The 16,050-nt window shown below is 47.0% G+C and overlaps 1 protein-coding gene across 1 annotated transcript in view; it reads left to right on the top strand.

Moving 5' to 3' along the window:
• Nucleotides 1-16,050, top strand: part of TECPR2 (tectonin beta-propeller repeat containing 2) — a 657,145-nt gene that overhangs the window by 570,112 nt on the left and 70,983 nt on the right. Inside the window, exon 18 of the mRNA XM_069207305.1 lies at nucleotides 4,522-4,670. Within this exon, the coding sequence (XP_069063406.1) occupies nucleotides 4,522-4,670 (149 nt within the window). The remainder of the gene's footprint in view (nucleotides 1-4,521; nucleotides 4,671-16,050) is intronic.

Here is a 16,050-nt window from a genome sequence, read left to right as displayed (position 1 = left end):
TAGATAAGGCAAGGGAAGGTTGTATACTTGGGCCACCTGGTAGGTGGAGGCCAAGTTCAGCCACTAGACCCCAAGATCCAGACAGTTCTAGCTTGTGAAGCTCCCACTACCCAGACCCAAATCAGGGCAATCCTTGGCTTGACTGGATACTATAGGCGTTTGTGAAGGATTATGGTACCATAGCGTCCCCCTCCACAGAACTTGCCTCCTAGAAAATGCCCAAAAAGATCAACTGGACAGTGAGTTGTCAAAAGACTTTTGACACTCTGAAGGAAGCAATGTGCTCTGCCCCAGTCCTGAAAGCTCCACATTACTCTAGGCAGTTTATTGTCCAAACAGACACCTCAGAATTTGAGATAGGAAGATTTCTAGCCCCGACCAACGATGAGGGACATGCCCAGACTGTTGCTTTTATAATAAGTAGAAGACTACTCTCTACAGAACAGAAATGGAGTCCCATAGAGAAAAAAAGCTTTTTTTGTGGTCTGTGCCTTGAAGAAGCTGAGGAAAACTTGTTTGGCTCTCACTTCATAATTGAGACAGACCACAGGCCTCTCAGGTGGCTTCAACAGGCGAAAGGTGAAAACCCCAAACTGCTTAGGTGGCCAATATCCCTTCACAGAATGGACTTTAAAGTAGAACACAGCCCTGGGGCTGTTCATGCCAATGCAGATGGCCTTCCCAGAGTAGTTTCATCCCCTTTTTTGGGGGGTGGGGGGTATAGTGTGAGGAAGGGGCTCTTTTGACATGGTAGCCCCCCATTTTTACCCTGGAAAATGATGTGATTTTAAACTGTAAGTGTCCTGGCCCCTTGCTGAACAGGTTCCCCGGGGGCCAGATCTCTTTCCCCAAAACGGTGCTGTGCATTGGCACTTCAGCCACCCTTGTAAGTCCCTAGTAAATGGTACCCCAGGTTCCTAAGGCACGGGTTTTGAAGAGCCTGTTCACCCCCTCCCCTCCTCTGAGCTGCAGCACCAATTGTGCCACTCTGAGAGGCCCCACACCAGCCTCATGCAGACTGTCATTGCAAGTGTATGACACGGTGTATGTAAAAGTTGGTGAGTGCCAAGTGTCAAGACTGCAAAAGTGCCATGTCCACTAACACTGCATGCACTATAGGTAAGTCACCCCTCTGGCAGGCCTACCAGCCCTAAGGCAAGGTGCACTATAATGCATGTGAGGGCATATGTGTGCATGAGCAAATATGCACCTACAGTGCCTTTGCAAAACCTTAAGACATGGAAAGAGTACAGGGAAGCCATAGCAAATGCATGTGCTAGACACTAGTCATTACGAGTTCCCCAGCTACATGATGCACTTGCTGAAAACTGGGTTGTTGGGTATCAAACAGCTCAGAATAATAAACTTACACTGATGCCAGTGTAGGATTTATTATAAAATGTACCCAGAGGGCACCTTAGAGGTGCTTAGACCTCTGCAAAACCTAACAACCGTGGCGTAGTTGCTGACTGGCTTTTACCAGCCTGCCACAACCAGACAGAAGTCAGGACTCCTGGGGTGAGAACCTCTGCTCTCAGGAGCCAGAACACAAACCCTTTCCTGGTTGGAAGTGTTACACCTCCTCCCCCAGGCAGGCACCCTGCACCAGCAGTCCGCTTCAAAGGCTTTACCGCCTTTGAAATCTAACTTCTGACTCAGCTGCTAGCAGCAGATGGCGGGCTGACTGTTCCCCCCGACTTTGAGTGGGAAAACAGGTGGAAAAATGTAGTCAGAGTAGGAGAAGTGGACACCCCCAGCCTGCACCACCCCTCAACTGTGGCAGGCGCGGTGACAGCTCCATTATATTTTTCTCCATCTTAGATGGAAAGAAAATAGCTAATCAAGATTAGGGACATGACCCCTTCCCACAGGAAGTGGTCACATAGTGGGTGTACCCACCCTAAGGTAGGTGGCCCATTGACCACGACCAGGTACTGCCCCTAATGCCCACTAAATGCAGTATTTAGTGGCCGTCCCTAGACCTGCAGATCAGATTCGATAGACAGAAGAAGACCGAGGCATAAGAACAGAAGTCCTGCTGCAAGAAGAAAAAAGTGCCAAACCTTGCAGATGCATCCAGGACTACAATCGCCGCTGAGGGGTCGACTGGACAACCGACTGACTCTGAGAAACCCTGGAGGACCTCCAGCCTACTGAAAATCACAAAGAACCTCCCTCTGAGTGAAGACATCACTCCCTGAACACTGCAGGCAAGAAACCAGTGAGGTCCAGTTCACTGACCATCCAACCGGACACAGTAGCCCGACCGAAATCCAGAAAACAAATCCAGGGTACAACACTAACCAGTGCGCCAAGTTTGGCACTACTACTTTCAGGATACAAGACGTCTCAATACCTAGGGTACTGGGCCCACAACATCGGACACCCGAAAGGAAAGTCCCCTCCGGACTATCTGAGGACAAGAAGCAAGCAGCAGTCGAGGGACTTCAGGATACCCAACCACCCCCGCCCGTCCCAAAGTGTCCCTGTTGACCTGCAATTCACCCTCCAAGTGACCTGCCCACTGGTTCCAAAGGCTCCTTTGCACATAGCTTTTGGCCTGAGCTATCTGCCCTGCACCGAGCATCCCTGGCTCCTGCATCAAAAAAACAGCTTTGCTCTAAGGGTCCCTAAACCCTTGTGACCTCTAAACTCCAAGGGGACCCACTGGACTTACCTTTAAGAGTCCATCTGTGCAGTGTGTTTCCAAGTGGTCCCCTTTGCCATTGTGCACCTGCTTCAAGACTTTCAGACCCTGCTCCCGCTTAAACCGGGAACCGCCTGAACTTCTCAAGATGGGCCACAGGACATCTCAACGACCTTGAGCTAAAAATAGAAGGTGACACTTGTGAGAGCATTGCCTGATTTTATTTGCATTTTTAAAGTTTTCCCCATTCATTTCCATGGTGTGGAATTACACGCAAAAGACCATAGTTTTTTAATTTTAAAAAATCATAACTTAAAAAGTACCAACACGATTTTGATGATCTTGGTCTTAAAACTTTTATAAAAATCTGAAGTATGTTTATAAATTGGTCTTGAGTTATTCTTTCGAGTGTGTGCCCACATTTATTGATACTGTGAGTGCAACTAATGCTTAGCACATCTCCAAAATGAGCCTAACTGCCCACCTACACTTCCACAAAAACAGAGCATTAGGAGGTCTTCTTTTTACCTCTGGATACCAAAGTGGGGTTGCTTGGACTCTCTGCATAGTGCATGTTTCTTTCATACACTATATAGAGTGCCAGCCTCCTACAGGGGTGGGGCAGTGGAGTGGTAGGCAGGCATGGGCCGGTTGCGGCAGGTGGCAGGGGATTAATGCAGGATTATTCTCTGGCCTGCAGCAGACCTCCTCAGAGCACCTCTGTTGCGGCCGCCATCTTGACAACGCACCCCATCACCCCAACCTATCAACTTTAGCTTCTTCATGTGTAATATGGGCTATCTGTCAGATTGGGCTTACCAATATTTCACATTTGATGCTACGTCTCTACTTTTTCCAGGTATTTGCCCCTATAGCACTGAGATTTTCCAGAAACACTGGCAGAGGGCTATGCTGAAGGGGAGACCAGACACATCACAGAAATATTTGATCATTCATGAGTCTTAGCAACAGAACCTATTCTAGAGTTGCTTGCACTATTTTACATCTTGTAGTCTGGATACGAAACATAATGGCCTTTGCCTTTGTGGTTGGTTGACCAGCCTATATCTGGGCCTTTCCCTTCTAGGGCATTCCAGGAAATTGCAGGTGATAGCTTGCTCAGCCAGTTACCATGTTTTCAGCTTTTATGAAAAGTTTAAATCCTACCCAAATACTGTTAAATAGTTTTCAAATGAAGCTTGTTTTAAAAGATCATTCTGTTTGTCAGTTTGATGATAATTAAATGGACTGCAGACTTGTTCCCTGTATTGTCTCCATAAATGAGACTGAAAATGTGTCCAATTTAGACAGCGTTATGGACAAGAGGGGCACACAAGTTAAGCAGGCCTGCATATCCTGAGAAGTGTCCTAGGTTTTCAGCTCCTGTTAAAAAAATATGGGTGGAGTACAGAGATTTGGTGGAGTAATCAGGGGAAGGATAGAATATTAAAGGTTGCAACAAACATGGCCCTGTAGCTAAATAGTGAAATAGAATGAGCCCCTACAAACATTACCAGGAAGCTATCACTTCACTTAGGAGAAGCTATGGTTATATGCAAATGATGTCATGAGGCGTTCTGCATACTGTACATTATATCTGTCACAAACAATGGGCTTCTCTTACTTCATGCTCAGTGTGTGCTAAGAGTCCATTGGAGTACTTCTGACAACTTAAGTGGAAATGAATATAGTGGAGCAAAAGAACAAAATAAACATCTGTTTTCACCTTTGAGTTTAATGTTTTTCTTGTTCTGCTTGAATTAATGTGGTCTGTTGTAAGCAACTAAGTTTTTTATAGATGAAATATGTGTGCTTAGCCTTGTTTGCTATGATTATATTGTGAGCCAACATTACCTGTATTCATTTGTCTCTAGGTGGTGTTAAGCTGATCAGTCTGACATGTGGAAACCAGCACATCTGGGCCTGTGACACAAGTGGCCTGATATACTTCAGAGTTGGAACTCAGCCTCTTAATCCAAGCATGATGCTCCCTGCATGGATAAATATTGATCCTCCCTTACAGGTAACTATAGTCAGGTTGGTTTCTCTTTATTATATGTGATCATTGTTGGCATACTTTGCTCACACCATTTGTAGGAACTAGCATGTATGGAATCAGAATGTGTTTGCCATTGATAGATGGCACTGTGAGCTTTTTTTTAAAAAAAATTAATTTCATAGAAGGTTCTGCCACAGGCTTCCCCATGTGAGTAAGCCATAAGAAAACCTATGTCTGACAGCAGATCATCTTTGAATTGTACCATGTAAGAGTGGGTGCTGACTGAACCCTCTTAGTGCAGTCAAATGAATGGAGACAATAATACAACTCAGCCTACCTAAATGAAATATTGGGAGCTTGAAATGCTCTGCCTTCAATTTTGGTGGACCATAGGTAGGTGGTATAAACTAATGTTTCTCTTTATTTAGCTTAGTAAAAAAATATTTTTATGTATAAAACCAGTTCACTCTTTTTAGGCTTTTACCCGAATATGGTCAGGATCCTATTATCTCACAATTAACCCTTACTTACCAATTTAGCTCTGATCCAGACTCTTGAGGGTGACTTCTGTGGGTGAAAATAGATGATATACTGTTATACTGCATACATAGTTTTAGAAATATTTGGAGATTGGTTGTGGTCAAAGCCTTTTCCAAGAATGCATTTTAAACCACCTCCCACACACACCCCAACATTCTCATTCTCAAGTCCTTCATCTCAACGGTTAGTGAATTACTTCTTTTTAGTCCATGTGTGGGATCCCTGCTGATTGATCTAGTTTCTCGGTATTGGGTGGCTAGTAGTTTTTTTTTTTTTCACCTCAACCTGTTTTATCTTTATCTACCTTCTAAGGAAATGCCTCTTTTTGCATGTTCACCCCCACGTTTTTGGACTAATGCTACTGTTTTTTTTTGTTTTTTTTACTTTGAGCGAGTGCTGAGGCCTACAAACCATACCTCATTGTAAGTGTTCTGACCCTGTACATAATGCATGTCAAATTGGATACACCCAATTGGCAAGGACTGACTTACTTATAAGTCCCTAGTATATGATACCCAGGGCATGTAAGGCAGAGTGTCAACTCAGGGCTGCAGTACTATTTGTGCCACCCTTTGAGTGACAAAGTATAAAATGTCTCCCAGCCTGCCACTGCAGACCGGAAGGACAGTGTTTACACTGCCATTTTGACTTTGCCATTCACACCTATGGCAAAGCCACCCTATCCCCTAACAATACACATAGGTCTCCCCTAAAGAAGGCCTCTAGAGTCTTATGGCAGGGAGCTATATTTTTATGTAAGACATATATTTGTAATATGTTGATAGTGAACGCAGAATTTTTGCTGCTACCAATCACCTGGGACCCAGGAGGACAAATCCGACATAGATCAAAGTTGCACCAAAGTCTACCTGATCTAGGAGTGCTATCCCAGTCCGGATTTGTCGCACTCAAGGGACAGTATCCCCATCTAAGGATTTTTATACTGACCAGTAGCCCAGTATAGGCTCGCCTGCTATTGCAACGTAGAGGACTTTGAGGGACCACCATCTCTGTGGCTAAGTTCGTCCCACTTCACCTGTGGACCAAGGAGCAATCACAAAGGTACCCTGATCAACCGCACCACAACTGCAGCATCCTTTGAGCACCTTTTGCATGAATTCCTCGTTATCAGGACCACTCTGTGGATGTCTATAGCGGTTGTCCTGAAAAGTTTGTATCTTGCCTTAAAAAGGATCTAGTGGCCAGGTAACTGTCCAGCATGTCCACTCTGGCCCCCTAGACCTCTGTCCTGACTGAATTAGTCACCCAAACCTGACCGTAGTAGCCATATTAACTGTTTCAAAAGTTTCCAAAGCTTTTGTTGACCAATGCTAGTTTGTGGTTGCATTTAAAAGTGACAATATCTTCTAAAATCTGTACCTTCAGAACCCTCCAGGGGATTTTGTTCATCAAGGACTCTAAAAATTCATAAAAATGTAATCTATTTTTTAAATTGGTGTCTTTCTTTCGTGTGTTGTGACTTTCTTATTTCGTTGTTTGGTACTGTTAAATGCTTTACACATGGTTCCTTAGCTAACCCTTACTGCTCGCAGCCACAGCTACCCAGGGTTGAGCTTAAGGTTAAGTAGACAAGCCTAACTGCACCCAGTATGGTATTTGCGAGTGTACTGCATGATAGGGGCCCACAGCCATATCATATCATATATAGTACACCACAGCTGCCACCCTGCCGCCCCGCTCACTGCGTTACCCAACCCCACCTCACTTTCATCACCTCTGTTGCAACAATAAAGCTGCTAACCAAAGCCTCCAAGCAAGGAGAAAGGATGCAAAACCCCATGAGTGGCAACTGGAGGGGATTGTGGTGTTAGTTGCCACAGACTTCTGGTTGAACCTTGTGTTGCAGAAGTGGCACGGCTAGGCCTGGGTGTGGCTTGCGACTAGGTGAGCTTCCCCCTCCTAAACCAGAATAGAACTGCGGCCAAGCAGTAGCTGAAGGGATCCTCAACGGACATTTTGGTCCAAGACTAGAATAGCCCCTAGCATGCAGGTAATCCCCTCCCCCCCCCACCTCAGGTGCAGTGCATGAAGGATTACAGGGGAGGAGAGGTGGCACCAGAAAGCTAGGTCTAAATAACAGGTCCAAATCTGCTTAAACCCTGCAGACCTCTCCCTACTTAACGATCAGGCACCCTCGTCAGTATCCCAGTCAGGCATCGCAATCTTCTTTCGTAACGCATCCAGAACGAGATACGGCAGGTTGAGGGGTATAGTACCAGTCTCCAACAAAAGAAAGTGGGAGGCAGCGACAGGAGAAATACCATCAAAAAGAAGGGCCAAACGCACGACATACAAGAATTCCCCACTGGGAAATACTGATTTGGTCACCCAAAGGGGCATAGGCATTGCAGAGAGCTTGCAGGGAAAAGACACTGGAAGCTGGCCAGAACCCTGGATGGACTAAAGGATTGGTTGTTCTGCTTAAAAGATCAAAGATATCCCATGTTTTTGCAGTCTGTAAGTCGTGAAGAAGGAACGGCCTTAGTTGGGGCAAGTAATAGCCAGCCCAAGGAGGTGGTGGATAATCCGGCTCTTATTCCCAGTCCATCCACCCAAGTGGTTCCTGACCACACAAGCAAGGAGAACAAGTCGGCCATACTGGAGGGCCTTCTTCAGTTTCCTCTCTCGCCAGACATTGTGATCCTAAAAAACCAATGTCCTCACAGCAGACCGCCTGCGAAAGAGCTGAATGGGGCAGGACAAGGTAGTGATGCACTGGTAGGACTGGAGTCCATAGAGGATTGGCAGTCCACCTCGACAAATCTTGCACAAAGAGCCCTCAGGGACTGGATTCCGCATCAATGTGTAATTCCCTCACCAACTCAGATGACAAAAAGGGAGCAGAAGCGTGCAAGGAAGGGTAGGAATAAAGCCTGCCCCAGGCTTGCTGGCACTATAACTGTAACCTCAACTTGTACACATGGGTGAGAAGAGGCTGAGGTGGAAACCCCCCTGGGAGGCATCTCTCTGTTGCTCTAGCCTGTGCCAGTAGCTGATGTGCTCGATCTGGGGTCCTTACCCACAGGAGAGGCCCCCCCCAGCAGAGAAGAAGGGCACCCCTAAGTCATTCAAACCTGTCCAAGCAAATGGCGGTGGGTCCATCTCCGCAGCAGAGGGACCCTCACAAGATAAGGATGGCGGTAAGGGTGGTCACCGGGCTAGAAGACTCAAGGAAGAGGCGAGTCACACTTAAACTTTTGTTGACTTCACCCCCCCAGTGATGTCGCTACTACTCATGGATGAGGCTCCCAATGTAGGTGGGGGGAGTACCCAGCAGGCAAACATTCATATATCAAGAAGCTGAGAAGGGCCACACCAAAGCTGGTTCTAGTCCCTTTGGGTCAAGGGATAGTTCCAGTGGCAAGTTAAAATTGATCTACCCCAAATGTATAACCATGGAGGGCCGCAACCATGGGTGTCGGCTCATATGGATTCCACAATACAAATCCTGGGGCCCACAGAATGTATTAAACCTTACAAACAACTGAACAAAGAACTGACAAGGGTGTTACCAGGCCTGGATCATGTGGTGTCAGATGATATACTCTCCATTATGTTCATACCAGCTAGGCGAAGACAGACGTTGGATCCCATGCTTGTTAAGTTTTCTGCTCCGAACCTTTCAGTTCAGGTCCTGGAGAGAAAGAAGTTGCTGAAGTCCTGGGGCATACAAGTAATAGCATTCTGAGGGATTGGTACCCTCACCCGCTTATAGAGCAGCAGCATCCACTCAAGATGGTAGATCCCTCCACTTCGGTACTTAGAGGTGCCATGGGGGGATCATCCTTCTATGGGCCTTTCTATGAGTACTTCAAGGTGCTCCAGCTTCACAGTTCAAATAACCAGAGATGAGGGCCCTTTCACGCAGCGAAGAATTACAACAAAGCATGATTTGGACTAGAGCTGACTGCCCTATCCAAGACAGCAATCAGTAAAGACAGAAAAGTGGCCCAACCGGTTGGTAAGGAATGGGGCAGCTTAACCATCTGTTCTTGGAATACAGGGGTCTGCAAGCACAAATCAAAGACTTCGGCCTTGTGGACTTACGACATAATAATGATTCCGAAAACTTGGGCCAAAGTTAGTGTCCCCCTTATAGAGTTTGTAGAACATAGCAAATCGGCTCAGAAAAGCAGCTCCTCTGGAAGGGCAAAAGGTGGCTTGTCAGTTTGTCAACTCCAATCTGTCAGCAAAGATCGCAGATTTCAGTGTACACAGACCATGGCTTTTGCCTTGTATTTGGACAGTTAGGACTAGCATCCATGCGAGAACTCCTGGTGCTTGTGAATGTGTACATTAACCCCAAGAAGAAAATTGCAACAGCAGATAAGTTTGCCACATACATGTTGCAGCTGAAAAACACGTGTTGTCTATCATACTGGCTAGTCTCTTGAGATTTTCATCTACATTTGTTTCTTCACCAGATCGAGGAGCATATAGAGGCAATTGGGCCCTTCCCAAACCAGGGTATGCTGCAATACCAACAACGAGACAACCGAGAAAACACTAGTCAGAACATGAGCTATCCGACTTCATTGTCTTGAATGGCCGTAAGCCAAGGGACACTCCACCAACATAGACCAGGTCATCCGGCAAGTCGGTCTCCTATTTAGACTACATGCTGTTGAATCATCCATTACACAACCAGGTGGTGGATTTTAGAAAAGCCCACTGCCAGGAGAGCAACCACCATCCGCAGGTAATCCTGATTAGGACTACTGCGAGCAAACATAATGCCATAACAGCCCTGTCGGGAGACGTTTGTACAGAAAATCCAAGACGTCTGAAGTGGAGCTCTAGCTCGGTAAAGGATCTGGTGGAATCCCTGAAGTCTATTGCCAAAGAGGATCCCAACCTGATATCAGCTTGGGGAAACCCTTACTGATTATCTGAGAATCAGATACCTGGTCAGACGTGTGTACAAGGTGGCACAACCATAGTCCTGCTGAGGCCTGTCCGCTTGAAAAGAGCCAAAGTAGGCAGAATGCTTAGGCAATTACAGCAATCCCCTGAGGATGCAGACCTGCTACAGGCTCTGTACAAGGAGAAGGGATGCAGATGCGAAGAACGAGAAACAACTAGAAAGAAAATGGCGCAACAGCAAAAAGGACAGCTCACTGAGCCATCCTCAAGTCTGCTCTCAGCAAATGTCACCACCTAATTAAAACCACAAAAAAGAGCACCCTGTCACACTGCATCGAGGCCAGCGCCAACCAGACCAAGGAACTCTTTGCCATCATTGGGGAGTTACACAGAAAACTCAACTCCACCCTCCCAGGAACTCTGCAGCGTCCTTGCAGACCACTTCCACAACAAGATAGTCACCATCTACAGAAACTTCGAATCACAAGCCACTGACCTTCTCAACATCCCCACCCCTCGAAGACAGCCGCCAACTACCTACTCTCCACATGGAAACAGCTAAGCACAATGAATACCAAGGCCTTAATGAACTCCATCCGCTCGGGTGCACCCACCGACCCATGCCCCCGTTGACTCCTCAACCATGGAAGCGATGAGAGCAGCCACTAGCTCAACACCACCCTTAACTCTCCCATCTCCACAGCCACCTTCCCTGACGCCTGGGAACACTCAGAAGTCCAACCCCTCCACTAGAAACCCTCTGCAAACCCAATCCATCACCAGAACTATCGCTCCCTTCTTGTTGCTCCCGATCCCCCTCAAAGTCCTGGAGAAGGCCATCACCTCCAACTCACCAAACACCTGGAGAGAAGGAACCTTGTAGACCCCTCTCAATCTGGATTCAGAGCGAACCACAGCACAGATACAGCCATGATCGCTGTGACAGACGACATCCGTACCCTACTCAACAGAGGAGAAGCAGCCGTCCTGATCCTTCTTGACCTCTCCGCTGCTTTCGACACTGTCTTCCACACATACTCATCAACCGTCTGCACCAGATTGACATCAAGGACGGTGCTGTCAGACGGATGGCATCCTTCCTCACGGGACCCACACATAAGATTTGTCTCCCTCCCTTCACCTTACACCCCAAGCACACCATCTGCTGCATCAGTCAAGGCTCTTCCATCAGTCCCACCCTCTTCAACATCTACATGACACCTCTAGCAGACATTGTTAGAACCCATAAAATCAGCATCATCTCCTATGCCAACTCTCAGCAGACCCCACTACAACAAAAAACAACTTTCACAACTGCATAAAAAACGTCTCTACCTGGATGAGAGACCACTGCCTAAAAATCAACTTGGACAAAACCGAAGTGCTAATTTTCAGCAGACAACCTCCCTCTGGAATGACTCCTGGCGGCCATCGGAACTTGGCCCCACCCCTACGCTGAAGGATCACGTTCGCAACCTCTGCATCATCCTTGACAGCCAACACTCCATGAAATGACAAGTCAGCACCATCGCCTCTGCCTGCTTCCACTCACTTTGCGTGCTCCGCAGAATCTTCAGTTGGCTACCCACCTGCACCAGGAAAACAGTGACGCAGGTCCTCATCACCAGAAGGCTGGACTCCGGCAACACTCTCTGTGTAGGCACTACCGTAGAACTCAAGAAGGCTCCAGATGATCCAAAACACAGCAACAAGACTGGTCCTCAACCTGCCCAAAAGGACCCACTTCTCACAGAACCTTCGAGACCTCCACTGGCTACCCATCAGAAGAGATGCCTCTTCATGCTCCTGACTAATGCCAACAAAGCCCACCACGATCAAGGACCGGCATACATGAACTACTGCCTGAATTTCCACCAACGGTCCAGAAACCTCCGTTCCACTCACCTCGCCCTCACGCAAACACCGGATGCTGATCATTCCCCCACCTCGCTGCCGAATTGTGGAATGCCCTTCCCCTCCACCTTCGATCAGTACCCTCACTGGCAGACTTTAGGAAGGGACTCAAGACCTGGCTGTTCAACTGAGACGCTCAACCCAGCATCTGGAAACCCCCGCAGGTGATAAGCTGCGCTTCATAGATACAGCCTGGTTGATTGATTGAGAGAACTACTGAAAAGGGGGATATTGGCTTTCAAAAGAACCAAGCAAGAAGCGCTGTGGACCCAACTCCTGTATGCCTCAAAGTCAAATGAATTAAAGAGGTTCAGGATATTGATTAACAACATTGATAAAAGTTCATGGGCAGCCTACAGCACTAACATAAGTGAGGATGGCTGGGTTGTATCTGAAGACCCACTTAAGGAGATATCCATGACACAGCTGGCCCAGAGTGGTCCCACAGGGAAAACTGGACTTACAACGCTACAGAACAACTAGAATACACAACCGTGGAGATAATTAAAATCATAAAAAAATCCTGATTTAACTGCACTCCCGGTCCAAATGGAATCCTGCAAGCACTCTTTGAACACTCAACCTTACAATAGGCCAGCTTCTGGGCCAGGATGTTTAATACCATCCTGGCAGAAGTAGCTATCCTTGGAAGCTGGAAAGACTTGATTTCTACCCCATCTTCGGGAGAGGTGCTGCATCATCACCAAGTAACTATTGTTTAATTGCGCTGTTGGATGTAGACCTCAAGTACTTATCCACTCTACTGCTTCAGGACCTAGAAGAATGGGCATCAGACACAAGTAGGCTCCTGCTAAACCAGACCGGTTTACGAAGAACCAAGGGTACCGTATCTAACCTTTTGGCAGATCAAAGGCCACTGGCACTGTGCTATAAATGTGCTTTGTCGTTTTTAAGACGACCTTCAATCATGTCCCAGGTGGCAAAATGTGTGTGAAACTCCCAACAGTGGGGAACCCTATCCAACCTATTAAGGGCTATTACTCTGCTATAATCGGACACCTGGGTCAGGATCAAGATCAGGGGTGGTACCCATCTATCAGGAGAAGGGGGAACTTCGACCAGTGTAAAGCGGGGGTGCGTCCTGTTGCCTCTCCTATTCAATTTATACGATGTAGATTTTTCCATGGCGTTAGACGAACAGCTATTGCTTGCCCCGAGCCTTGGCGGCTAGTCGTTGTCAAACATCTTGTACACAGATGGTTTGTTACTGCTCAGTTGCACCAGAATAGGTTTGCAGAGACTACTTGGTTGTTTAGGAGCTTATGCAGAGGACAGGAGATCGGAGATAAATTACAAAAAGATGAAAGCCATCTCGTTTAGTCACCATATTCTAAACCTAACACAAATGGCAACTAAAAGAAAAAAGGGAGCACACTGCCTCACACTCCAGCAAAAAGTTAGCCCCAATGCATCATGGTAAATGCAGTCACTTTGTTTTGTGTTGAAAAAGTAATCAAAAGTCTTTCACCTAAGTAGGTGCAGCAAGTGCTGTGTATCTCTGGACACGTGTTTCTAGGTTTAGCCCGTCATCAGCAGAGAGCAGCCAAAGTCTGTGGGGTTGCTTGAAATGCCGCCAAAAGTCTTCTCAGGTTTATGTACCACTCACTGGCGCACAGGTGCCTCACCAGAGCTCGTCAGCTCGTTAGCTCAAGGGAGCAGTCATTGGACAAAAAGAAAAAAGGGAGCACACTGCCTCACACTCCAGCAAAAAGTTAGCCCCAATGCATCATGGTAAGTGCAGTCACTTTGTTTTGTGTTGAAAAAGTAATCAAAAGTCTTTCACCTAAGTAGGTGCAGCAAGTGCTGTGTATCTCTGGACACGTGTTTCTAGGTTTAGCCCGTTATCAGCAGAGAGCAGCCAAAGTCTCTTGGGTTGCTTGAAATGCCGCCAAAAGTCTTCTCAGGTTTATGTACCACTCACTGGCGCACAGGTGCCTCACCAGAGCTCGTCAGCTCGTTAGCTCAAGGGAGCAGTCATTGGACAAAAAGAAAAAAGGGAGCACACTGCCTCACACTCCAGCAAAAAGTTAGCCCCAATGCATCATGGTAAATGCAGTCACTTTGTTTTGTGTTGAAAAAGTAATCAAAAGTCTTTCACCTAAGTAGGTGCAGCAAGTGCTGTGTATCTCTGGACACGTGTTTCTAGGTTTAGCCCGTCATCAGCAGAGAGCAGCCAAAGTCTGTGGGGTTGCTTGAAATGCCGCCAAAAGTCTTCTCAGGTTTATGTACCACTCACTGGCGCACAGGTGCCTCACCAGAGCTCGTCAGCTCGTTAGCTCAAGGGAGCAGTCATTGGACAAAAAGAAAAAAGGGAGCACACTGCCTCACACTCCAGCAAAAAGTTAGCCCCAATGCATCATGGTAAATGCAGTCACTTTGTTTTGTGTTGAAAAAGTAATCAAAAGTCTTTCACCTAAGTAGGTGCAGCAAGTGCTGTGTATCTCTGGACACGTGTTTCTAGGTTTAGCCCGTCATCAGCAGAGAGCAGCCAAAGTCTGTGGGGTTGCTTGAAATGCCGCCAAAAGTCTTCTCAGGTTTATGTACCACTCACTGGCGCACAGGTGCCTCACCAGAGCTCGTCAGCTCGTTAGCTCAAGGGAGCAGTCATTGGACAAAAAGAAAAAAGGGAGCACACTGCCTCACACTCCAGCAAAAAGTTAGCCCCAATGCATCATGGTAAATGCAGTCACTTTGTTTTGTGTTGAAAAAGTAATCAAAAGTCTTTCACCTAAGTAGGTGCAGCAAGTGCTGTGTATCTCTGGACACGTGTTTCTAGGTTTAGCCCGTCATCAGCAGAGAGCAGCCAAAGTCTGTGGGGTTGCTTGAAATGCCGCCAAAAGTCTTCTCAGGTTTATGTACCACTCACTGGCGCACAGGTGCCTCACCAGAGCTCGTCAGCTCGTTAGCTCAAGGGAGCAGTCATTGGACAAAAAGAAAAAAGGGAGCACACTGCCTCACACTCCAGCAAAAAGTTAGCCCCAATGCATCATGGTAAATGCAGTCACTTTGTTTTGTGTTGAAAAAGTAATCAAAAGTCTTTCACCTAAGTAGGTGCAGCAAGTGCTGTGTATCTCTGGACAAGTGTTTCTAGGTTTAGCCCGTCATCAGCAGAGAGCAGCCAAAGTCTGTGGGGTTGCTTGAAATGCCGCCAAAAGTCTTCTCAGGTTTATGTACCACTCACTGGCGCACAGGTGCCTCACCAGAGCTCGTCAGCTCGTTAGCTCAAGGGAGCAGTCATTGGACAAAAAGAAAAAAGGGAGCACACTGCCTCACACTCCAGCAAAAAGTTAGCCCCAATGCATCATGGTAAATGCAGTCACTTTGTTTTGTGTTGAAAAAGTAAACAAAAGTCTTTCACCTAAGTAGGTGCAGCAAGTGCTGTGTATCTCTGGACACGTGTTTCTAGGTTTAGCCCGTCATCAGCAGAGAGTAGCCAAAGTCTGTGGGGTTGCTTGAAATGCCGCCAAAAGTCTTCTCAGGTTTATGTACCACTCACTGGCGCACAGGTGCCTCACCAGAGCTCGTCAGCTCGTTAGCTCAAGGGAGCAGTCATTGGACAAAAAGAAAAAAGGGAGCACACTGCCTCACACTCCAGCAAAAAGTTAGCCCCAATGCATCATGGTAAATGCAGTCACTTTGTTTTGTGTTGAAAAAGTAATCAAAAGTCTTTCACCTAAGTAGGTGCAGCAAGTGCTGTGTATCTCTGGACACGTGTTTCTAGGTTTAGCCCGTCATCAGCAGAGAGTAGCCAAAGTCTGTGGGGTTGCTTGAAATGCCGCCAAAAGTCTTCTCAGGTTTATGTACCACTCACTGGCGCACAGGTGCCTCACCAGAGCTCGTCAGCTCGTTAGCTCAAGGGAGGAGTCATTGGACAAAAAGAAAAAAGGGAGCACACTGCCTCACACTCCAGCAAAAAGTTAGCCCCAATGCATCATGGTAAATGCAGTCACTTTGTTTTGTGTTGAAAAAGTAATCAAAAGTATTTCACCTAAGTAGGTGCAGCAAGTGCTGTGTATCTCTGGACACGTGTTTCTAGGTTTAGCCC

This window comes from Pleurodeles waltl, chromosome 9 (genome assembly GCF_031143425.1).
Source record: "Pleurodeles waltl isolate 20211129_DDA chromosome 9, aPleWal1.hap1.20221129, whole genome shotgun sequence".
NCBI classification, from domain to species: Eukaryota; Metazoa; Chordata; class Amphibia; order Caudata; family Salamandridae; genus Pleurodeles; species Pleurodeles waltl.
The sequence above is the reverse complement of the archived record's forward strand: the minus strand, read 5'-3'. Positions and strand labels throughout refer to the sequence as shown.